This window comes from Cyanistes caeruleus, chromosome 15 (genome assembly GCF_971803275.1).
Source record: "Cyanistes caeruleus chromosome 15, bCyaCae1.hap1.1, whole genome shotgun sequence".
Taxonomy (NCBI): domain Eukaryota; kingdom Metazoa; phylum Chordata; class Aves; order Passeriformes; family Paridae; genus Cyanistes; species Cyanistes caeruleus.
In genome coordinates, this window is record NC_141715.1 from 3239893 (window position 1) to 3265132 (window position 25240).

Genomic DNA, 25240 nt, shown 5'->3' on the forward strand with positions numbered 1-25240 from the left:
GGGGCGGAGCGAGGCGGAGCGGGGCGGCCCCGCCGCCTCCCGGCCCCTCGCCCGCGGCGCCGAGCGAGGCTCTTCCGGGCAGCGCGGGGCCGGCGGCCGGGTGAGTACCGGGGCCGGGGCCGGGCAGTCCCCGCGGGGATGGGCTACGGCCGGGGACGGGCGGAGGAGCCAGCGCCGGTGGCACTCCCAGTGCTGTAGTGGCGACCAGGCAGGGACCCAGCTCCATCTGCTACCAGTCCGCTCCACAGGGAGCCAGCCGCCCGTGTTGCTCTATCCCTTCACAAGGGACCAGTCCCCCGTGTCGCCTCGGGCCCTCCGCAGACGCCCAGCCCCATCTGTCACCTCTGTTACCCCTGCAGAGGCCCTGATCTGTTTGTAGAGCTCTCTTCCCTTCTCAGGGGTCCAGCCCCGTCTGTCACCTCCATCCCCTCCACAGGGACCCAGCCCCGAATGTCCACCCTGCCCCTCCACAGGGATCCAGCCCCGAATGTCCACTCTGTCCCTCCACAGGGATCCAGCCCCGAATGTCCACTCTGTCCCTCCACAGGGATCCAGCCCCGAATGTCCACTCTGTCCCTCCACAGGGATCCAGCCCCGAATGTCCACCCTGCCCCTCCACAGGGATCCAGCCCCGAATGTCCACCCTGCCCCTCCACAGGGATCCAGCCCCGAATGTCCATCCTGTCCCTCCACAGGGATCCAGCCCCGAATGTCCACTCTGTCCCCTCCACAGGGATCCAGCCCCGAATGTCCACTCTGTCCCCTCCACAGGGATCCAGCCCCGAATGTCCACTCTGTCCCCTCCACAGGGATCCAGCCCCATGTGTCAACCCATCCCCTCCACAGGGATCCAGCCCCATGTGTCAACCCATCCCCTCCACAGGGGCCCAGGTCTGTGTGTCCCCCCTGTCACCTCCCCAGGGTCCCAGCCCCATGTGCCATCCTGTCCCTGTGGAAGCAGGGCTGGATGCTGTCACAGCCTCCTCCTCCGTGCACACATACCAGCTCCCTGCTTCCCCACCCACTCCCAAAACCTGCCCCTGACTGCTCACTGTCCCCTGAGCAGAGCTGTCTGTGTCACAGGGATTGTGTGACAGCGACACAGATTCCAGGCCTGCAAGAGACAAGCCTCCCTGCTGCAGGATCATCATTTCCAGGGGAGGAACACACCAAATAACTCCAAGGTCAGGCACCTGGTAGTCAGAGACAGAATTTTAATTATGAGTATTAATATTTTTTGAATTTTATTGAATCATAAATAACCTATTGTTATTATACTGGTGGGTGGGGTGAAGATTGGCTTTGTACCAATGTACAATTAAAATATCACCTGGATGGAAAAAGATACATGAAATAGTGAAAAAGGACAGAAGAGGGCTGTGAACACACCTAGGGTAGAGCCAAAGCTGCAGTTTATTGGTGGGGGTTAAAACACAAGGAGCAGAAACAAGCTTGAAATAAGAGGTTTCACTAACCTTGGTTAGCAAAGGAGGTTTATTTTCCTTTATGTGGAGATGAACACGTGCCATGTCTCTGGACGTGCCTCGTGCAGTGGGAGGGGAGGTGGCAAAAAAAATCTGGCAGAGCTGAGTTGGCTGCATGGATCTCTAACATCTGGAGCTGACTTTAATGCAGAATGATGAAATCTCTGGTCAAGTTACACACCAAAGATGGCTCCTGTTTTGAGGAGAGAGCCCCAGCAGCAGGCTCATCTCACCCAGGCTGCTGCTTTTGTTGCTAGGCTACAAGTGGGATGTACATTTATAAGAAAAAAAAAAAAAGATTAAAGAAAAACCAAGCATCTTATGGTGTTGCCATGCTTTGCCTTCTCCAGCATTCCATTTAGGATTGCAGTAGGAAAAATCATAGTGCAGACAAAGATTTCTTTTTTTTTTTCTGATGCTTTAAATAGGCATTTCACTGGTAGAAGGTGTTTTGGGAAAGAAAAACTTGGCAAGTGGCTTTAACATTTGGTGTAAGTACATTGCATCAGACTCCCAGTCATCAGCTGTGCTGCTTATTTCAAACTTTGGCAGCAAATGTACTGCAAATAGAAGAATACCACTGCTTACAGACCCTGATAAGTCTCACATGTGCTCTTTTGCCACCACACAAAAGTGTTTTTTTCCCCAAAAAGTCTATTAGTTCTTCCCATTTGAACTAATTAACTGCCATGACTGATATCTCTGGAGAAGGCCTTGTGTTTCTTTCTTTGCCAGAGCAATTAAAACGTGGATTTGCCTTTCCACTGTTGCTTTGCCAATGTGTTATAGTTTTAAAGTAGAACAGGTCACTTTTTCCTAATCAGAGAGAGGTTTATTTCCTGTCTTTTCTCCTGAGCCGACATAGCAGCCCTTTGGGTGGGCATTGTGGAAAACTGGGCATTGGAAAAGAAAAATCTTGAGTTTCTTCAGACAAAGGAGCCCCAGAAAAGGAACAATGTGTTACTTGAGGAATAAAGAGGCCTAGCAGGACCCTGGAGTATTTCTCTATCAAAGTGGCATGGGAAATGTTCCAGAAGAACTCAGCTCTGCAAAAACAAGCTGCCACGGGCACTTTGCTTTACAAAGCGAAGGAAGAAGAGAGGCTGTTCTCCTCATTTTATAGCAGCAGGTACTTTTCTCAACCTCGAGGTTTTCCAGGCTGCATCTCATTTCCCAGAACAAGGCACTGACAGCTGGACATCAGGTTGTTAAGGGACTGCTTTAAAGGATGGAGATGTAGGGACCTAAGTGTGTCAAATCTTATTTTTGTCTCTCCGAGTGAGTCTGCACATGAAATATCAGCAGCACCTGTCTCTAACTTTTGAACTATTCCTATTCTAAAGAATCGTAAAGGATTCTGTGAAGAAAGAGGTTCTGCTGTTATCTTCTATTTTTACTGGGTTTTCAGGGAAAAACCTCACTCTTGTTCTTTAAAAAAAATTATTTAGTTGCCTCTAGAAGATTTTGTGAATCATTATCTGACCTGATCACCTTTACCTCACCAGAACTTACAGGTCTATGTCCTGGTAAAGGACACCACAAAAGTTACATCTTTCTGTCAGCATTTGTGCAGGCTGGTTGGAATTCTGTTTTAAGCTGGATTACCCTGCTCATCCCATGCTTTGTAACAGAAGGTTGCAGGTTGCAGTTTGGGAGTTGGGCACCAAGAAGTCAAATGTCACAGTGAGCATTATCACAATTATATCTGCTCTACTTCTGGATGTGGAATTCTCTTTAGACTTCTCCCTGGGTTCACAGTTACATCATCATGAAATTTCCTTTTCTGTCACTCTAGTCCCAGTTTTAGCAGATACTGTAAAGAAACTGACGAAAATTCTTAATTTTGGAGTGGAGTTTTGCAAGGCTCGGGTTAAAATACAAGGTGTCAGTAACATAAGAAAATATAAATGGTTCCAAGGAAGGTGACAAAGCTGCATTTCATCATTTGTGTACTGCTGCATGAGTTTAAGTTGCCCAGAATTTCCCAGATTATTTTCCCATTTGGAGTATTCAGTCATACAACGCAGTTTAAAATAAGTGATCAAATATCTGCATTGTTCAAAATGCAGTGAAATAAATTAAATAGTCATTGTTACTCTTCTAGCAGTTGCTTTGGTTTGAAAAGTAGTTGCATGACCTTCAAATGTGATGTTTAAAAGATGAACTTTGTAAACGAACAGCAGAGAGTTGAACTCCTGATAACTCCTGAATCTGCATTTTGTATAATTGCTGCAACTGCTGCTGCTAACCTTTAAACAAAGTTTAAAGTCTTCTGCTGTTGCTGGTTCTGTGGAAAATCTAAATGTAGCCTTTGTACCAGAGCTGTTGATCAGACTTTGTGCAAGTTTTGTATGTAGTTATTATGTTAAGGGAGACCACTCTCACTTATTCTGAAGCCCTTTATTCCCCCCAGTTAGCATTAAACTTTAGAGTGTGAACTGGCAGATGATTCCATCTGATCAGAGGGGGCAGGAAGTTTGCCATGGGCAGGGATATCCACCCCAGGGCCTGTCTAAGCTGGCCTTGGACACTTCCAGGGATCCAGGGGCAGCCACAGCTTCTCTCGGCAACCTGGGTGCCTCATCACGATCACAGGGAAGGATTTTTTCCCAATACCCAATCTAACCCTACTCTGTTTTGGTTTGAAGCCATTTCCCCTTGTCCTGTTATTCCAGGCCCTTGTAAAAAGTCTCTTTCCATCTTTCCTTTGATCTCCCTTCAGGCACTGGAAGACCACAATGAGGCTGCACAACCCCAATTCTCTCAGCTTCTCCTCACTGGAGGAAAACACAGCCATGTGTTGAGTTTTCCTCTATGAACTCACCATCAGTTATGACTCTGAGAATGTGGCACATAGGAGGAGCCACACATGGATAATCAAACCTCTGTGAGGTTGCTGGGGAGACAAACAGTGCCAAAAAATGTCCTGGTCACGGGAATGCCACCCCCCAGTATTGTTCAGTCACTGGAGCGCGGCGGGGCCGGGATTTGCCCGGCACAGCTGATGCTCAGCCAGACAATCCTGCAGCACGAGGCAGGATTTAGCTGCTCCTCTCCATGGGCAGTTTGGATACAGCTGCTCTAGTTTGGAAACAGAAGGGGTTTAGTGATATGAATGTGCCAGAGAGCATAGTCCGTCCTTCATTGCTGATTTAATTTGCTGGGGAAAACAGCTGCAGGGTTTCCAGGTACAAGTGGTTCTATTAAATACCTTCCTAATTGATTTGTTATGTGAAATAGTGAAAATATGGAAAATTTTCTCTCTTACTGCATGTTTTCCATGAGAGGTGTTAATTGTTTGACTGTGTTACGATGTCATTCATTATCCTTTCCAGTACTGCTGATCCTCCTGTGTGAGCATAACTTCAAAGTGACATTTCAGTATGGATTATTTCAACAGCTGTTGTGTTTGTAAAATTCATTTTGTTTCCCAAATCCCTGTTAATGGCTTTGTTTGTGGAGAACAGCAATTGCCTGGGCAATTTTGCTGCTTCCGCCTTAAAATTCAAGGTGCTATTGATTGAAAGTTTTTTCCTATTTCAGGATTAGTTGGTATTTTCTGGATAGCAGCAGGTGGAACAATAAATTCAGGTTTTTACATATATAGGCACCTTAATTAATTAATTGTTAGGTAGTTTGCCTTCATTAGTTGATCGTAATAAAGCAAATAGTTTTATCTTTATTGTGTTTTTGCTTTCCAGTTCCCTTTGCAAACTTTCTGCTTATCTCAAGGTTCAGATGGATTTATTTAAATTTGATTTAATCCTAATGTCCTTTATTTTTTCTGTATCCAATTCAATTACAGATAATGAGAACTTAAATCTTGGGCACACTTAGTACAGATGGAAAATTGGATCACTAAAAGTAGTGGAGCTCCACCCTTGACAAAGCATTGTAGTTAAAATAATAATTAAATCTTAAGTAGTTTTATTATAGTGCTTTTATTATTGAGTATCTGAATGGATTATGCAAACAGCAGCACCCCTCTGAAATTGTATCTGAAAATTAAGGAGACAGGTAGGTAAAAATAGAGTTGCAGCAACTTAAATTGAGGGTGTTGCACCTATTTCTTGGAGTTTTACAGTCTCACTGTTTAAATAAAAAGTGAAACTAAAAAAAGCCATCTAATTTATGATGATGACTCTATGGCTGTTAGACAACATATTGATGAAACCATTTTTGTACAGTCACCACTTTAACTTTACAGATGGACATTTTGTTTTATAAGAGGATCCCTTTGAAGTATATCAGCATTTTATTAGCTTATGGTTTTGCTTTATGGGATTTATTTCCCTTTTCAGCATTTACTCATGGGGTCTGATGAGTCACAAGTAGCATCATGCAGTTTCTTTAAAACAAGAAATGGTGCTTTTGTTGTAAAAATGTTTTGCTGGACAACTTCTAAGTTTCCAAGACAGAAATTCCCTGGTTCTCTTGGGCACTGTTGTAACAGGTCTGTGATTCAGAGTCCCGTGACTGGCAAACTAAGCCACCTTTTTTACCTCTCTGCAAGTTTGATGCGTCTCCAAATCATATTATTCTCATCTTTTTTACACTCCCCTGTGTGTGTGACATCTGCTCTTTCTCTGTGGGCATTGGTGGTCTGTCCGGTTTATTTAAGTTCTTTAGAACAGCATTGTTCTTACCTGCTAAAAAGACAAGTCAGCCACATCACTGAGAGAATAAAATGGGTTTGTGTACTTAAATAGCTGTCACCTAAAATTTAAACCCGTTTTTCCAGGAGATTTAACCCTTTTGCAGCTGTCTCACCCCCCCCATTCTCTGCAGGATTGAATGTCCTTTATTAAGATTAGTAATAGTGAAGTCCATATTCTCTATTCCCATCTTTCTAAACAAGCACAGACATTTCAAGCATGACTTTTTGTTGAGGCACATGAATTAATGGATGTTTTCCATTTTCCTGCTAGGTTGCTTTCTCCTAGGTTGCTTTTGCAGCAGCACTAATCCTGTTTTATAGATTTACAAGGAGAAAGAGAGACCAAAGCTTGTGCTGACCTGTCTCTGGCTAGGATGGGTAACAGCAGGAGGAAAAGGCATGGAAACGTCTGGGAAATGTGTTCCAGGGCTCAGGCATTTCCCAGGGCAGAAGTTGTGCCTCCTGTGCTGGGGGAATTGCTGGGCTCAGTCCCTGCCCGTTCCTCTGCTGCCACTGCCAGGCCCCCAGGACAGAGCCTGGGCCCGGCTCGGACCCTCCCTGCACCCAGGGACCTCCAGGGACCCCCAGGGCTGAGGTCCCTCTCTGCTGGGGCTCCTCTCCAGGCTGAGCAGCCCCAACTTGCTCCAAGGAGCTGCTCCAGCCCTTCCTCAGCTCCACAGGATTCACTGGATCTGCTCCAGGAGCTCCAGGTCTCCATGTCCTGAGGATCCAGAGCTTGACACAGCACCCCAGAGATGCCTCAAAGGGTTGAGCAGAGAGGCAGAATCACTCCCTGAACTGCTGGAAATGCTCTTCCCAGTGCACCCCAGGATTCTGTTGGCATTCTTGGTCACCAGGATGCTCTGCTGGTCGTGGAGAGCTCACTGTCCAGCAGGACTCCAGAGCTGCTCTCCAGCAGGTCACCCCAGCTGTGCAGCTGCAGGGATTCATTTCCCTCCAGTGCAATCTTTCTGCTGCATTAGTTTCCTGCCAAGGTAGTAAATTCCACCAGTACTCCTGGGTCAAAGAACATCAGAGCAGACACAGAGTAGATAAAGTGTTCAGGGGATAAAGACAGGATGTGAACATGTTTAATGTCCTGTGTTCTGTACATTGCCCTTTTCTGATTGTTTCAGACTGAGACAATCCTGAATTGAACCATCTGCAGGGAAAGCAGATCCTTCATGTTTTGATTTCTTTTTACTGAGGGACTTGGGCTTGTGGACAGAGGTATCAGAAGTAAATAAAGGGAATTCCCAGAGAACCCAGTAGTGTATATTCTAATCAGAGTGAACAGAAAGAATTATCCAGAATAAAAAGAAAGCAGACAGCTTCTATGGATGCAGTGCTTTTTTCAGCATTCATTAGATAGCTTTAACCAGATTATCATAAGCTTTCCTAAAGCAGCTTTAATCTTTCTTAATGAAACAGATAATTTAATTAGAAAAACATTTATACTTGAACTTTCCTGCAAATAAGGGAAGCAGTCACAGAACAGCCCTAATGTCTTGATTTTTATCTTTATTTTGCTGGAAAAGAGGGTTTGAAGAAATGAGTGTACTTGCCTTCATAGGGTTTTGCAAAACCAGCAGTTCCCATTTTAGACCAGAAGATGGACTATTAATTCACAGCACAGCACTGTTTACAGGAGGGTGTTTTTAATGGCAAAGTACTAAGAAAAGGAAAGGAAACCTAAGGAGCATCTCCCCTTGAGATACTGTGCACGAGAAATCTGTTCTCCAAATCTGTCCTGAGTCTTTTTTCATTTCCATGATCTGTGTTCATCCTGCAGCGTGCCTGGTTGAGAGATGTACACGTGAAAATAATCCTGCTAATATACAGTGCTGTACAATAATGACCTTAACACTGAGGAAATGTGAGTGTAAAAAGGGGAAAAGATTCGTTTCCCCTACTGTACCAGATTTATTAGCATTCTGGTATCACAGAATCACAGAATGATTTGAGTTTGGAGGGACCTTAAAGATCATCTAAAATTGGACCTTTATTTATAAATATATAAATATATAAAAATGGATTTATATATATATCCAATTTCTGCCATTTGAACAAGCATTATTGGGAAGATGATTTTTTATTTCACTGGTAGTTGAATATGTTGCAGAAATTTCTTTTAAGAAAGTTACAACCCATATACTTGTGCTATGGAGGGACTGTCCTTTTTCATCAGATGTTGAAGTAAACTTAGTCATCCTGAAGTAATTTTTACTTTTCTGGGCTTTATGCCCCATAAATGCACAACTCTGTTAATTCAGTGCACTTCATTGTAGTTCTTTAACCATTTTTGAAGTATCATTAGGAGATCTGGTCATGTGTTCATAATGTAGCAAATTGTTGCATTATGTAATCTTTGTTTTGTTAAAACATGGATTTAGATAAACAACATTTATTAAAAAAATTGGTGGGTTTGTGATCCTAATTTTTTGGTTTTGCTATGCTAGAGAAGTTAACTGCATTTTATTTAATATTTCATCTGTCACTGCACTTTATAGCACTTCAGGCATCTCTTGAAATAGTTGATTTCTCATTCCCTTCAATACATTATCTTCAACAAACAGTAATTCATCACTGAAGAACTTTCTGAATATTGTATATTGTTGTTTGGTATGTCTGTTTATTAATAAACTTCTGTGCTTCCTTTGCATCTGCCCCATCTTCAGGTATTTGTACAAATGTAATAAATAATGTATAAACATTTTGAGGCACTGGACACAGAAGCATTTCTGTAAACTTACCCCCTTAAACCTGTGTTCTGCAAATTCTTCGGTGTTTCTTCTCTGGGCTTTTACTCTTAAGTGTGGCCACTTTTCATCCTGCAGGTTCTAGATACATTAGGAGATGAGTGGAATTTTGAATTGCAAATGTTGATGTTTTTTTGGCAGAGCTTTTGAAGATGGCAGCAGGTATCCCATTAGATATTAATATCAAGGAGCCCCGATGGGATCAAAGCACATTTATTGGACGAGCCAATCACTTCTTCACTGTAACAGACCCCAGGAATATTTTGTTATCTGATGCCAAACTGGAAAATGCAAGAAAAATTGTGCATGATTACAGGTATGACATTGACTACTTCTACTACTAACCCCAAAAAGTCCAAGTCAGTGATAAGTGCATGATGATATATTTAAAAGGAAATACTTAAAACACTGTATTCACTGCAACACTTCTAATTCCCACTTCAGAACTTAAAACCCTTTTCTTTTTAATCAAATTTGCTAATGGATAGGGAATTTATGTCCCTCTTAAGGGTTCTGAAATACAGAGTACACAGAAGTGCCTAATTCTGAAAATAGTTAATATGACAACAAAGCTTAAAATTTCCTCTTATGTGTACCATTTGGAGCAATTGGTTTCTTAAATACTCTCCAAGTGAATTTTCATAATTTCACACTAATGACCTCAGAGATTTTGGCTCTACATTTTAGCTCTAGAACCTAGTGCAAGTTTGAGGAAATTGACTCAGCCAACATAATCACTGCTGGGAGTTTTAATTCTTTTTATTTCACCAATCCATTTAAAAGCTGAAGAATCTCCACAAGCTGTCAGAGAGTCTCAATTAACTTAGGGCAAACAACCCCAAATCCTCTGATGCCACATTTCTCACAGGAGTTTGCAGAATTTTATAACAGTTGTGCTTTTGCTGTTTTCTTGTTTCTTAACCTGTCCTAAGACAAGGTATCGTGGCACCTGGCTTGACAGAAGATGAGTTGTGGAGAGCAAAATACATCTATGATTCAGCTTTCCACCCAGACACTGGGGAGAAGATGTTTGTGATCGGCCGAATGTCCGCCCAGGTCCCCATGAACATGACCATCACAGGCTGTATGATGACCTTTTACAGGTGAGAGATGGCAGTCAAACACATAAAACGTTTGCCTGTGAATTAGAGAAGCGAAAATCAATGTTATTGTCAGAAGATTTATTGTAATTATTTTTGTATGTGAAATTTTGCTTCCTTTCCCTCTTCTCTCTCCTCATTCCCTCCCGCTGATTAACGGTTCTTTCTGAGATAAGCCCTTAGCCCTTCTCCTTCACCATCCCACTTTCCCTCAAACTGGGAAATGTTCCAAAATCCCATCTGTGTGGAGGACAGGGAGAAGGAGATCCCTGGGACTTTCCAGCCTTTCTGGCATGCAGGATGTTCTGTCTGCCCCATGAGTACTCAGAGTGCTTTGATCCATTGGTTGTGGAGTTTCTGCAGCTCCCCTGTGATCCCTGCATTTCCTCAGTGGTTCTGGAATCTCCAGGACAGTGGAGCCCACTGAAGCAGAGCCAGTACTCTCTTAGCAGCCTCAATGCTAGAAACGCTTTTTGACACAGGATGCAGGAACTGGTGGGAGCTCAGAGGAAACTGCAGCAGCCTTTTGGATGCTGAGATTGTACAAATTCCTAGCACACACGCCAGTTTTGGGTGGTATTTATAAAACATGGGTGTGCTTTAAATTGCAGTCAAGAATATGAATCAAACCCCCAGCACAGCTGCCCATTCCCAAGCACTGCCTCCTGTTAGCTGCTTGTTCTGTTATTATCTGTAACACTTAGAAAAGCTCTCTACCTTTTCTTTGCATTATTATTCAGGTTCAAAACTAGTTGATTTTTAAGTTCTTCTAGAGTAACTCTGACTATCAAGTCAGCAGTATCTCACTGACTGTATTGTTTCATTCAAATAAGCAAAAACTTCTGCATGGTTACTGCTTGCAGTGGCTTTTCTTGATTTGTCATCATTTTCTCATGCTGTTAATTCAACTGTGAATTTAATAATAATAATTACAATTGTTTCTCTTTTTAAGAACGACACCAGCAGTGCTTTTCTGGCAGTGGGTCAACCAGTCCTTCAATGCTATAGTAAATTACACGAACAGGAGCGGGGACGCCCCAATCACTGTCAGGTCAGGCACTGAACTTCATAATTCTGATGAGTTTAGAAGTTGCTCTCTGATGTACTTGAATGTTATTGGGCATTAAACTTTGAGTTGGGACAGGGATAAGCTTTTCCATTTGTACTAATTTGATATGCACAGATAAGAAGTCTGAAAGTGGCAGAGCTGAGAACTCCATTTCTTCCATTAAAGACAAGCTTGAGCACCTTGATCAAGAGCACTTAGCAGTGCAGAATTTAACAGGAGTCGGTATTTCAGGGCTCAGTCAACTCTTTGCAAGTTTTCCTCATCAGTTTGGTGTCCTACCAGGATATTTCTAAGCTGATATTTTGTGGTGGCCTTTAGTTGTGTCACTGTGCTGTCACCTTCTCAGTGCCAGCACACACCACACTGAGGGTTCATTTACAAAAAGAGATTCCTTCCACTGATCTGTGCTTGTTTCTCCTTGATGTCTAAAAAAGAGATTAAATAGATGCAGAAAGCAAGAAATCTGGAACTCAGAGGAAAAATTTAGGTTAGATAAGCAGAAAAAATCTTTCCTGTGAGAGTGGTGAGGCTCTGGCACAGGTTCCCAGAGAAACTGTGGCTGCCCCTGGATCCCTGGAAGTGTCCAAGGCCAGGTTGGATAGGGCTTGGAGCAGTCTGGGATAGTGGAAGGTGTCCCTGCCCATGGCAGGGGGTGGAATGGGGTGAACTGTATGGTTCCTCCCAATCCAAACCATTCTATGATTCTATGAATAGAAAACTGGAATTGCAGTACTTGACTTTCTGGTTTTGGGGCTGACTTGTTTAAAGATGTCTGGGAGCAAACTGTGGATTCCAGCATACAGAGACACCTCCTGGCTGGGAGGTATGTAAAGTGTGGTTTGGGGCAGGCTGGGTTGGATTTGAGTGTTTGCAGCATAGCTGGTCTACCATATATGTGGTTTGGTATGGTTGATTTTAATTACTTTATAGACATGGCCTTGGAAATGCAAACTGATTTTACTAGGTTAAGCAATTAGGAAATTAAATAAAGAGCTAACCCTTCAAGGTGTTCATTCAGATACGTGAGAAAATGCTGAACATGCAGCAATGCACAACCAGCAGAACTTGATTCAGTATTACAATGTGGCTTGAATATGATTTTTACTGCTGGTGAAATAAAAGTGTTTAAATCAGCATCCCATTTATATCTTCCATCCCCACCTTATTGCAGTAGCACAAGAAAGCCTGTTTAACTTCTGGGTGAGCACAACTATGTGGGTAAAATTTAATTGTTTTTCAAAGTGACACCAATGTAGCTGTGCATGTGCAAACATTTTCATTTCTGTTTTAGGCAGCTGGGAACAGCCTATGTTTCTGCCACCACAGGTGCTGTTGCAACAGCCTTAGGACTTAATTTACTAGCAAAGGTATTGCTGGTATTTTTTCTATTCTTACTAAACTGTGATGTTGTGTGAGAAGCTCACAGCTCATTTCTCCTCTGGTGTATCTGTGTCATGCACAGCTCTCACTGTGGAGTTGTTATGGCTGCTCCTTTCTTTAGATCCCAACTTTATTTTTTCCCTGTGGTGATGGGTTTATGCATAATTGTCAAACAGCCCCATGTTTGCTCCATGCAAACATTATTCTATCTAATAAGGTGCCTTTTTTCCAGTTTCTTTTTCACCTTTCAAGGCATCTAATAGCACTTGAAAATTAATTCGAGTTGTAATTACACTTCCCTATGATGCTACTAAATTCAGAATGGTTTTGCCACTCTCCTGGCACTGCTGACTCTGGAGAGAAGCATTTATGCATTATTTCTTGTTTGAATCTTGTTCTACCTCTGCCCCAAAAGTGAGTTTTCAGTGAATTGTAATGTAAAGGAAATAAGTCTGGTCTGTCATTAGCAGATGAAGCATTTCAATAGAGACAATGATTATGTACATTTTTATTTTCCTTTTTTTTCCCCCCTCTCTGTGTGTTTTCCAGCGCGTCTCGCCTCTTATAGGGAGGTTTGTTCCTTTTGCTGCTGTTGCTTCTGCCAACTGCATCAATATTCCACTAATGAGACAAAGGTAGGAAAAAGAACAAAGATCACTCATGCTGGAAGAAAAGATGTTGTTCAGTTGGTACATCAGCAAGTTACTAAATAAAGCACATTTTGTATCTTCAGCTTGTTTCAGAACCTTGCAGAAACCTCAGGCATGAGGTTTTGACTGGTTGTTTGTAACAGGGATAAAACAGAACATGCTCATTCTCTTCAGATAAATATCCAAAGAGTTCTTCAGTCTTGGATCTCAGAAACCAATTACCAGTTCCTTCAAAACTTTGATCAGAAACCAATTACTGGTTCCTTCAAAACTTTGATCACATGGAACTTTGAATACCAGCTACACTTAGGAAAAACAGAGTCATTTCAAAAATGGTGTTTGAAATCCCACCTGCAGAACTTAGTCATAGAAGTCAGGCTCTGCAGTTCTGTTTAATCATTGAGGTGACAAAAATATGCAGTTTTTCAGAAACAAACTTCTTTTCTGTGTTGTGATTTGATTAGGAATAAGAATAGTAGTAGGGAAAAGCAAATTAAAAGCATCCTGTTATAAACACAAGGTTATGGGCAGAAAAGGGAATATTTAGATTTTGTATTTATGGTGAAAGTTGATCTGTGGTAGTATTTTATCTTGTATAAAATCTGAAGAGAAGAATAAAGGCAGCCCTCAGGATATCTGTTGTTCTCTCTGCTTCTCCCAGTATGAGTTTAACACCTAACCCTTCACTTGAGCAAAAGATCTAATAGAGAATAATGAAGTTACAGAAACAGTTTGGTTTGTGCCTCCTTTTATACTTTCAGTTATGTTCTTCGTGGTTGAAATGACAGCTCAGGCTAGAATGCCAGGGGAGAATTTTCACAGAGCCTTCTGTTTCAACTCAGTGAAAATAATCTTCCTGTGTTCCATGAGCTGTCAGATAGGACAGACTCCACTTCCAGAGCAGTCCAGAAAATTCCACTTTTCTGAATTAATGTGTAAAGGGACCTCTTCCTTCAACACAGGAAAAGCACATTTCCATTCTTCCCCCTTGTAATGCTGTGACCAGACTCAAGCAGCAGATTGCTGTTAGAAATATTCAGTTGGTGACTTCTCAACATGTTTTTCCTTGATCTTTCTCTGCCTTTGGAAAATTTTTTTGTGCCAAGGCATGTTACAAACAGACTCACTTAGAAAATAAAATAAAACACATCATTCTTAAAGTTGATAGTTTTAAGGGACAAAGATAAGATGACAAAAAATGGTGAAAAAATAAGTATAAGTTCACATCCATCACTGCTTTATTTTTTATCCATTATTCAACAGGGAACTCCAGTTTGGAATTCCTGTCACAGATGAGGATGGAAAAAGACTGGGTGATTCATCCAAAGCAGCTCAGCAGGCAATCACCCAGGTGGTGATATCCAGGATTCTGATGGCTTCTCCTGGCATGGGTAAGGATAAGTCCTGTGCAGTCCTGATTATCAGTTCCTGCTGTGAGAAGGAGATTTAGTTCTATCCAAGTGATTTTCCTCAAGAGTCCAAATTACCTTGCAGTTCCCCAGGCAGTGTTTGCCTTTCTGTTGAGAACTTCCCCAGGGAAATGTGGAAACATCCCTTGTGTTTCACTGAACTGCAGCAGGAAAGCTCCTGGGATGCTTGTGCAGAAAAGATACAGATAGCAAAGGAATTGGAGAAAATTCCACTTGCTTGGGGTTGGTTTAGGTTCTCTGTAAGTGTAAAATAACTGAACTCAGGTTTAGTTACGTTTGAAATTGCAGGTTTTGCTTATTGGGAGAATTCACCTTTGTAAATACCAATCCAGATGGCAATGTGAAATGAAAATTCAGTGAATGACAAAAGGCTGTGAGAATTGTATCATGGTATTAGTTCTGCTAGAGAGAAAATGAAAACACAGTGCCTTTCTCTCCAAGGTTAATGCCTTTTTTTATCTTATTTGCAGCAATTCCTCCCTTCATAATGAATACCCTGGAAAAGAAAGCCTTTTTAAAGGTTAGTCTTAGATAATCCATCTCTGTTAATATTTTAATGAATTTTAAATACTTCCTGAATCTTCATATTTGCCTCCCAAACACTGTGGGAGGACATCCCTGTAGAGCTTGCTTTACAGCTGTCGCTTTCCTTCTGCCTTTCTTAGAGATAACTTGGTTCTTTTTGTCATAGTGCAAGGTAACATTGAGAAAACAGGAACATTTCTGTTACTTTTAGAATTGTTCTAGGGGTGCACATTTCCTCCTGTGAAATAAACCTTCCTTGTACTGAGTCTTGGAATACAATTTATTGAGGGGAAAAAAAGAACATTCTAATAATGCTGGTTTTCTCAAGATAGCAATAAGGATGCTTTGCTTACCTGCTGTAGTAGAATTCTGAGTTTGGGAACAAAAATGATGGCAAAAATCTCTCTTGAAAATGGTCCTTTAAAATTTACTGGATATAAAGTGCAGGGTAGGCATAGAATGGGAATTCTTTATCAGAGGTTACTTATTCCCTATATTCTTTTTATGCTAATGTAGCATGAAGTCAAACCCCTGGTGTTGGTGAATCCATTACCTACATCAACATCCTGCACTGTGTGTGCATGAGAGGGTAAAGAACAATAATGGAATTAGTTACAGGGTTGTCTAACACAAGGGAAATAATATTCAGGTGAGGAACCCTTCAGTTCTTTACCAGTAAAAGTAGTTTCATCCTCACTGCTAATATCATTGATTTAATTACATGGTAGCTCCAGGCAAAACCTCTGCTTCTGAGACCCACCCAAGAAGCCTAAGAAAATCTGTCTCCTTCCTGTTAGAAAAAATTAGGAATAAAATCATAGACTGAATCTGCAGACCCTGCCTTGGAAAAGTTTGTGTGGGGACAAGGAAGACAAGCGGGGGAAGATTTTGTTTGGAATGGTTTTGTTTGTCTAAGATAAAGCTTTCTAAAGTGTTGAAATTTTATCTCTGACTATTTCTACCCTTTGTGTCTCTTGTGCAGAGTGAGATTACCCAGTTAGACACCCCACTTGAAAGTGTTTCTGTATTTATAAGACAGGAACAGATTGCCTGGGGTAGTTGTGGCTGCCCCATCCCTGGAAGAGTCCAAGGCCAGGTTAGACAGGAAAACCTGGGATAGTGAAGGGGCTAGAACTGGACAATCTTTAAACTCCCAGCCCAAATAATTCCGTGATTGTCTTCCAGTCTTAAAACTTCTTTTTCCCTAAAGTGCTTTGCTTCCCTCCCACTTGTTAACAGAAAACACTTTTGCTCACAGTGTAAAAACAGGAAATGTGGTGTTTGAGTTTCAGGGTAAAAATCAGTGTGTGCTGCTTTTATCTCCTGGAAGAAGTGAGCCTGCAGGTCATCCAAACACACCACAACTTGTGATACTGTGATGTTCTTGAGAATGTATTGCCTGGAAAATTAACCCATACTAAAAAGAAAAAACAGGGAAAAAATTATTTATTATGTATTCGACATGTGAGAAATGTCACAAAGCCATTGCCTCAGCTGACAAATAAATGACATTTGTGAAGAAGTTGCAGCAATCTCAGGGTCTGGAGACAAATACCTGTTGTTTTTGTGTGGTGTAATCAACATAAGGGTGTTGTGAATTTTTCAGATCAGCCAAAATGAGCGATTTCTGCAGTGACTACTCAGTGGTCTCTGGTACCATCCTGACCGTTTATGCTCACCTGTCCTCTCCCTCAGCCTCAGAGACTGAATCCAGGTGAAACACTGCTCTGCACGTAGCCAGTGGTAACACCTGGTAGAGATTATTATTAAACCCATTAAGGAATGAGCTGCATTCTTAACAAGCAGCTTCTGCATGTCCTCATGGAGTTTGAGAAGCACCATCCCATCCCAGCACTCCACCACCATCCCCACACTGCTTTACTAACTTTACCCTTGGCCTCTGCTTCGCTACCACTCTTGGAAATAACTCCTGGCTGCTTGCCAAAGTCTATTAAGCAACACACAAGGCCAAAAAATTGGCAAATGGTTGTGAAATGATTAAAGAAATTAGAAAGCTGGCCTGCAGTAAGGCAGAGAGAAGGAAATGCTCCTGGAATGCTGGTCTCAGAGCAGCCTGTCATCCTCTGATATTTGGGATAAGATGTAGGTCACGTAGCCCAGCTCATCCCCCACGTTCCCACAGTGTTTTGCACCAAGACATTGGTGTGAATTAACAACATTCCCAGAAGTTATTGCTAGAAGATGCCTCAAGAACATTCTTAGAACACAAGCACCTCTTTACTGCTTCAAAAAGAAGTTGCCTTGAAAAAGTATTTTTATCTGTAGAAATGCTTTTGCCATAACTTTCAGCAGCAGCTTTGGGGCCTTTTTATGTTATTATGCAGTATGGCAGTAATTGCTTGGGCTGCATAATGTCTATTTTCATTATCCCTACAGCCCCTTCATTATCCTTACCAGCTCTGTGCAGAGCCAAGTTATTTTACCTGCTGCAGCAGGAGGATCCATAAAAAGCCTTGCCCTGAGGCACAGGGTTTCTAGATTTTACTTACAGGTAACTTTTCTTCTAAAGAAATAAATTGGTTTTTTCAGAATAGAATCTTATGTAAGTACCAATCAACACTAAAGTTTTTGTTTATATTATTACTCTTACACTGCTTTAGCTACAGTTTCTCTTCTGTTCTGCATATTGTATTAGCATCCAAGTTGATTCTAGAAGTTACTTCATATATTCTCGAAACAAGCTCCTTGGAATCTTTAAATCTGCAGCTAAAATCTCTATTCAAAACGGTTACAAAACCAGAACAGAGAGCCTTTTCCTTCAAGCATTGTTCTTGAATGTCTTATGCCCTGAAGTCCTCCATGCATTCCTAATTACACTGTCATTTCATTTATTTATTTTTTTGAAAACAGGCATAGCTGGCCTGGGAAAGCTGACAGATTTTTAGGTCAAATGAAGAAAGGAGGCAGTTAGAGAAAAGCCAATTCTCCTTATGGCTTTTGTTTGCTTAATTATCATTTCTCCATTTTCTCTGTTTGTACTAACCACTAAAATGTCATAAAGACATCTGGAAATTAAATCCTAATTCATTGGGAGCTGCCTTCTTCCTGAGTTAAATGATAGTTCACTACCACAGTGAATTCTTCTGCTCTTGTAGTTTCTCCATTTTGTCTCTTTGTGAGGGTGTGCAGCCTGCATTTGAATTTTGTTTTATTGTTTTACATTGTTCCCTGGGCAACTCCAATTCTTAATTCTGACCTCCCATCTTTCTGGATTATTGCAGCCTGGTAACAGTCTTGAAAAATAAAGGCTGTCATTCATCTCAAGTTGACAAAAAATGTTCCAGCACAGAAATTCCATGTTCTTTATGTAGACTATATTAGACATGTCTCTCTCTCTCTCTCTCTCTCAGATCAATGACTAACTCTGACAAAGGCATGAAACCATTTGTTCCTCTCTGGGCACCTTCCAACAGCCTTTTCAGTTATAAAATTGTATTTGGGGCTTTTCTGTTACATGCCTTGGGTCCCACACTCCCCCTGCAATGCACAGCATCCCTCTCCCTCCCTTCTGAGACAGTGCAAGGTTTGGCTTGTGTTCACCACCTCTTGGCATGGACTCTCCCAGGGTAGGAAATGAAAATTTGGGGTGAATTTATCTCAGCTGCAGGTCAGATGGAGGTGTTTAAAAAATGCCAGAACTGCAAAGCTCTGCTGCCTTCACTCTTCACCGTTCTTGCTGTTGTGTATCCCTATTTGTTATCTCTTGTTGCAGGTTATTGCTGAATTGCAGTTCTTCCTGCACTCATTTCTGGATTACAGATCAACTCCATGAAAAAACAAATTAAAGAAAAGAGAAGCAGTCTTCTGCATTGTTTCTTCTCCCTCAGGCTCTGAAGAAATTTTCCTCCACACAGGCTCATTTTCCCTGCCTCAGACACTGCTGTGACCTCCTTCAACCCTGAGCTTTGTCCTCCTGAGCTTTCTACATTTCCTTTATCCATTTCTACTCTCAAACATGCCCAGCTTTTGTTCACCATTTTCCCCTCTAACTTCTACATCTTGAGAAATTCTTCTTGCAGGAACAAACGTCATCTTCATTGAAAACATCACCCACTGTATCTATTGATCCTTCCTCCTGAGCTGTTTTGTTTTAAAATTCCCTTTGTGTCCTCATGTCTGTCCTGCTCATAGTGGAGCAAGAGGCAGCAGTGTCCATTGAACAGCTCTGGATTTACTTCATTAGTAATGAGTTCTAACCCTGAGTTGAGTTGAAACCCTGCAAAAAAGAGTTCTTGGCATGCATTCAGCTTCTGTAAAAGTTACAGAATTAATGAGGCATGTAGGTTATGTGTTGCTTTCTCAGCTTTGTTTTCCCAATCCTTCAACCCTTCTTTCCTTCAATAAAAGGTGAGCTCTTGCAGAACTGGAGTGTTGTTACAGGGACGAGTTCTGCACATCAGGGGAAATCATGACAGGAGAAAAGGCTAAGAGAGGCAGAATTACATCTCCCTTATTTATGGCTGGTGGCTTTAGTTGCAGGTTAAAACCATTTGATGCCACCAAAGGGAAGGAGCTGTAAACAGAGCTCTTCCTTGGAATGCCTGGGCAAAATTCCCTGTGCCCTGCAGAGGTGTGGTAGGACCACTCCAAATTTCTGCTCTGTTGGTGCTGTGGACTTGTGAGAATCAAAGCAGAGGCCCAGGAGCAGGTCCTGTGTCAAACAGCCACGCACTCCTTGGAGCTCCTATGGGATTCTTACTCAGGATCACCCTCTACATTGATTCCCTTGGGAATTTATTTGCTGCTTTCCAAAGGGATTTGGCTCTCAAACTGGAACTCAGCATGAAGTCACACTGGTCAGGGTTTTGCCTTCACATCTCAGACTCTTTCAGGTGCAATCTGTCTCTTGTAAAACAAGAATTCCAGGAAAAATCCACACTCACTCTGTATGGTTTTATTTTCAACAGAGATTTCCTTGGCTGAGCGCTCCCATTCAGGTTGGATTAGTTGGAATGTGGTAAGTGGTTTCTTTGGGTTGGGTCTGCTATCTTAAGAGATACTTGTAGGGGGTTTGAGAATGCAGCAATATTTGCCTTTTTTTTAAGGAAAAAAGGTTGAGAGAGTTGCTGGGGGGACAGCAGCTATTTCCATCTCTGTAACTGGTAAAATATCATGTTAAAAACAAAAAAGCCATTAGCAAGGAAGAAGCTGCCAAGAAAAGCAGAGGGAGGAAGGGAGAAAGGGAGTGGCAAAAAAAGGAATGTGGCAGTTTGATTAGAAAAGATGCTTTGGCTGCTACCTCTAAACAGTCAGTGGAACCTCATCCTGGAGGATTGATGAATTCTTGAAACATTTGGTTAATAGGGTTAAATTTGCTGTGTTCTGGCATTTTCTGTTATCCTACACACAAATGTAAGGCACTGTAAGGACATCAAATGTAATTTTTGACAAATTTGGGAGTGTGGTATTGAAACATTTAGTGCTATGTGTAGGTAAATGATTTCATAAGGTAAAATGGAGTGAGAAGTAAAAGTGACATAGCACTTTGTAGAACTGTACCTCACTGTGTACAGAAAACAAGAAAGCTTTTTACCTAAATCATAATTTTTGAATTCTGTTTTAACACTCTAAATGTTGTAAACCTATTTTTGTCTCCTCTAGTCTCGTGTTTGCAACTCCCCTGTGTTGTGCACTGTTTCCTCAGAAAAGGTGAGTACTGCTGTGAATTATTGTCACTTTAATGTTATTCAGATCCTGTCATGGTGCTGAACACAAACACAGGCTCATTGCCTACTCAAGCACAGTTTTAATTCCAATATAACAAAGGTGATAAACAAAAGAATATACAGAGAGGTAATAACTATGTTATCCATCAGTAATATAATATAGTTGTTTACAAACCCCAACAGCTCAAGATGAGTTCTATACAATATGTTCATGTCCAGTAAAGTTATGGATGCACTAAATACAGTCAGAGCCCATTTTATTTGCAGAATAATAGAAGAGTTTCAGCTGGAAACTCTTCTAGTTATACAGAACAGCACTGGACTATCTGTGCTCATTTGTTATTTAATATTTTTCCAGACTTTTTCATCAATACAAAAATAGCTCAGTACTGGAAGCTGTCTTAGAAACAATATTCATTATAGCTGAAATCAGCTGAATATAGCTGAATGAGTTACTTAACAAAAAACATAGCTCAGTTTGGTATGTAGTATGGACAGGGCCTTAAATTCAGCTGTCCCTCTCTCTCATTTTAACAGTGGTTGTTTAAACTCAACAAGCTGCCAGACGTACCTTCAACAACCCAAACTTGAGTCGAGTCCATTAAAATGCTGAACAATTAAGGCAGCTTTTTACTTCCAGAAAACAATAGCCAATCCCCAGTATTGTTTGAGTACAACAAAGCTGCCTGACACCATCTGTCTCCCTGCTTGGCCTAGGACAGAGAACTGTGGTAAACAAGTGTCACTAGGCTACCTGGAGATGACTTAACAAACCAACCCAGCACACATGCTACAGTTCTTGATTTCAGCCAGGGCTCTCCAGTTCAGAGGAAGATTAGACCTTGAACTGTGTTCAGGAAATTGCAGCTGTTCAAATGACCTGGCTGCTTAATTCACTTTACTGTGAACCAGCTCTCAGGAAAACAAACCTGTTACTCAGCTGAGTAAAATCACGTAGGAAGTTAAATAGGCAAATACATTATATTTAATAAAAACTCTTTTAGAAAGGTAAGTTTCTATGGCCAGCAACAACCTGAGCAATGAAGTGGATCCTTACCCTCATGACAGTAGCAACAGCCATTTCCTGACTCCATAGACTGTCCTACTGCCCTTGAAGCAGGGATTCATGTGCCCTGGCCTGTAAGCTTGCTTCCTTGATAAGATGTTTTAAAAGATCTGAAAACTCTTTTGACCAGGTAGGAAGTTTAACCAGATGCATTTCCATCTTATTTTCCCTTGTGGTGCTCATTTGATGTAACCCCTTTGCTGTTTCTTTTGCTTAGTTCGATGTCGGTGTCGCACTTGGAGCCCGATTTGCAAGCCAGGATCAAAGAAAACAGCCCTGGCCTAGAACGTGTGTACTTCAATAAAGGATTATAACTCAAGGAAGGCAAAGTATGTTTCAAGGAAACACTTGTGAACTTATTTTTTGAATTGTGTGCCAACACAGACAAGAACACACCTTTATCTTGTCCTTTTGTTAAACAAGTTTGATCATCTGCATTATTTTACAGTTAAAGACTTTCCTCAGTGTAGTGTTTAAATTACATAAGGCCACTTTGTCCACTTTGGTATTGTTTAAAAGTTTAAACATATATATGCAGAGATGTTTACATAAGTTCTCAAGCAGCTACAATAACAATAAACAAGCGCACAATGAAAACCAAATGCTATTATATTGGATTTGCCACCTGTTCCAGTAATAGCGGGGCAGGACCTCCTTTTGAAAAGTCACAGAGCAACTGAACGAAGTTGCCACCCTCTGGCAGCCGCAGGACGGGTGGCTGAACGTGTCAGGATGTTGTGCAGGAAGGGCTTTTTGCCAGGAGGCTGATTGGGCTGCAGGTTTTCCCTGTTGGCACAGAAGCGTTTCTTGAGGGTGGACGTTGGTGCCTGCAGCTTCTGCACCGTGTGGTACTGCTCAGCAATGCAGGCTGCCTTCTTGCGCAGGTCCAGCTTCACCAGCATCATGTTGTTCTGCAGCTCTGCCAGGGTCTGGTCCTGAGGAAGGCAAGATATATTTAGATGAAAAAAAAATATATAAAAATATCAAATCATAGAAAAAGCCCATTCCTGGTTGGAACAGACCTTAAGGATTCCTCTTGTTCTCTGCTGTGGATATGGACAGCTTTTACTAGACCAGCTTGCTCCAAGCCCCATTCAACCTGGCCTTAAACTCTTCCAGGGATGGAGCAGCCACAACTTCTCTAGGAAATGTGTTTTCATTTCTTCAAGCACCCTCACAGTAAAGAATTTTTTCCCAATATCTAATCTCAAGTGTGAAGCTATTCCCCCTTGTCATTATCTGCTCTCACAAAATCTCTCCAGCTTTCTTGTAGGCTCCCATCACGTACAATGACAAGTTGTCTTAACTCCCTGGTTACTGTGAACTGAGGAAGATAAACTGCCTTTTGCCAGAATTCACAAACTCTTCCAAATAAGACCATGCATAAAAGCTTCAACAGTGTAGCAGTTCAGTAACATATAGGAGCAGTAAGGGTAGTACAAAGCTGTCTCCATCCTGCTACAAATACGCTGCCATAGCAACTGTGATGGAGTGGATAAGGAAATGAGAACTCTAAATTCTCCTACTTTAAGTACAGGCTGCCAGTTAATTGAGCAGGAACAATTTGGGTCTCCTGTGGAGAGGTAAATACACAACTGACTCAGCCATTGAAAAAATCAGCAGCAGAGCTCCCTTCACAAAATATACACTAGCAAATAAATCATTTTTATTTGCAGCAGCAAGAACTTTGGTTGCTCTGATTATGGCAAAGCACACAGATTAAACCCCTCTCCCCCATGCAGCACCACACCAAAGCAGACACATCACCTGTCTTGCCAGGATGTCATCACACGTGCCCAGGGCTTCTCGCAGCTTCCCTGCCCCTGTGCTGTGGCAGCACGCCCGCTCTGCAGATTGGAGAGACTCCCCAATTTTTTGTAGCTCTGAACGCAGCAATCTGACATTCTAGAAGAGAGGGGTTTAATGCAACAGCTGGTTTTGGCACTGCTCTGCAAACAAAGCCACTCCAAGATAATTCAGACATGCAACGCTGAGGGAGGATCCCATCTGAGTGATCACAGATTCAATAACTCCCATAAATTCAACAAACCCATTCCATTTGTTTAAAAACCTGGAAGCAGCAGCCCCAAACACTGTTTAAGCTGGCAGCCCCTTTGCCCTGCATATGTTCTTTTCTGGAACTCAGAACTGGAGTTACCTTCTGTCCATCCTGCAGCTTCCTGTCCACATCCATAGTAATGGGTTTGGCAGAGGGAGGTGGCTCCACTAATTTCTGGTATTTGCGCAACTCTAGGAACAGACAAAAAGTAGTGAGCAACAGGACATTGATCAACTTTCAGTATTCCTGAAGTTCAGGACTTCCTTTGAGACAAGCTGCTACAGGCAAGCTGTCAAGACCTTTTGAGTTTGTGCACAAAGGCACAAACATTCCAGGCTTCTCCCATTCACTTAGACAATGGGACTTAAGAATTTGAATGGAAAGATAATCCTGCCCTAAAGTCCATTTTCCTGTGAAAATGAAGTGAAACTGCCCATCCAGCACATTATTCCCATCACCTACAACTCAAATTATGTTTTCAGGGTGTCTGAATCCAATATACCCTGAAGAAAGTCTCTCTAACCCTGCACAAAGATCTCTCAGCACGGTTCAGAACTGGTGCAGTGTTGCTGCCATACCTGCGCTTGTGGAATTCAACTCCTTTTGACACTGCTCCAGCCTGGCTTTGGTGTCTGCCAGCTCTTGCTGCAGAGCAGACGAGGTGGCCACTCGCTTGGATCGACGTGCACTTTGTTCCACATCCTTTTGCTTGGTATCCAGGCTCTCCAGTTTCTGTTTGGTCTCCTGCAGAGCAGCTTTGAGCTCCAAAATCTCCTCGTCACGCTCCTGAGAAAGGAAGTTTGTTCAGACAGTCAACAAGATTTTCATAGCACAACTGGTCTGAAACTTTCTATGTCTTTATTCCTGGAGAATTTCTCAATCTCACACTTCACACATTGAACCCAGACTTTAAGGTCCTTTTAAGTGAATACAGCAAACCCATTTCCTGGGAGCCTAAACTGCTTTGTTACAGGCTCTAAAGAAGAGGGATTGTTTTGAGAGTTGGCATCTTCGGAGCAGCCTGCAACAAGTTCCAGAGGTCACTGAAATGCCATAGGCATGAAAATATGGACAGGTCCATACCCATCATCACAACTAAGAGCAAGAAGAGAAACTCACACAACTTGTGTGAATCTGAAGAGCCCAAATCAAGCCACTAGTGAAAAGAGTAATGGGGGGAGAGAATCATGTTGAACAAATGGACGAGTCAGGATGGTTGTACATTAGCTTCCAGACTGAGTGTTCAAAATTAGGAAGCCTAGTGGGCTGCATAAAGTAGGAGACAAGAAAAATTGTGGATCAAGAGATGAAACAGTATCACAAAAAATACCTCAGAAAGCAAAATCTTTCACTTTGCATAAAGATCTTCCTGGA

At 42.0% G+C, this 25240-nt stretch overlaps 2 protein-coding genes across 10 annotated transcripts in view; one reads left to right on the forward strand and one right to left on the reverse strand.

The window, feature by feature from the left end:
- SFXN1 (sideroflexin 1) lies at positions 1 to 22409 on the forward strand. 6 transcript variants are annotated; one of them, XM_086851295.1, is made up of 13 exons: positions 99 to 480; positions 556 to 778; positions 855 to 1184; positions 9042 to 9216; positions 9833 to 10003; positions 10953 to 11051; positions 12361 to 12436; positions 12999 to 13084; positions 14363 to 14490; positions 15000 to 15049; positions 19983 to 20032; positions 20677 to 20724; positions 22025 to 22139. In XM_086851295.1, exons 4-13 carry the CDS (start codon positions 9053 to 9055, stop codon positions 22119 to 22121), a joined length of 969 nt encoding a protein of 322 aa, XP_086707421.1. In that variant the 5' UTR covers positions 99 to 480; positions 556 to 778; positions 855 to 1184; positions 9042 to 9052; the 3' UTR covers positions 22122 to 22139. The 6 variants fall into 6 exon arrangements, with proteins under 6 accessions (XP_086707417.1, XP_086707421.1, XP_086707422.1 ...); XM_086851291.1 differs by lacking the exon at positions 556 to 778 and having other exon boundaries at positions 1 to 100; positions 1084 to 1184; XM_086851296.1 differs by lacking the exon at positions 556 to 778 and having other exon boundaries at positions 99 to 208; positions 1084 to 2613; positions 22025 to 22409.
- Positions 20802 to 25240, reverse strand: part of KIF20A (kinesin family member 20A) — a 10759-nt gene continuing 6320 nt past the window's right edge. For all 4 annotated transcript variants that reach the window (XM_086851285.1, XM_086851284.1, XM_023935811.2 and 1 more), the window contains exons 16-19: positions 24445 to 24652; positions 23966 to 24057; positions 23575 to 23712; positions 20802 to 22742 (exon numbers count right to left, since the gene is read on the reverse strand). In XM_086851285.1, the coding sequence (XP_086707411.1) occupies positions 22473 to 22742; positions 23575 to 23712; positions 23966 to 24057; positions 24445 to 24652 (708 nt within the window). In that variant the 3' untranslated portion in view covers positions 20802 to 22472. The remainder of the gene's footprint in view (positions 22743 to 23574; positions 23713 to 23965; positions 24058 to 24444; positions 24653 to 25240) is intronic.

Coding starts and splice junctions, on each gene's coding strand:
- SFXN1 (XM_086851291.1), top strand. CDS start 9,053: ATGGCAGCAGGTATCCCATTAGATATTAATATCAAGGAGCCCCGATGG. Junction 15,050..19,982: donor AAAAGAAAGCCTTTTTAAAG/GTTAGTCTTAGA, acceptor TATTTTCAACAG/AGATTTCCTTGGCTGAGCGC. Junction 20,033..20,676: donor GTTGGATTAGTTGGAATGTG/GTAAGTGGTTTC, acceptor TGTCTCCTCTAG/TCTCGTGTTTGCAACTCCCC.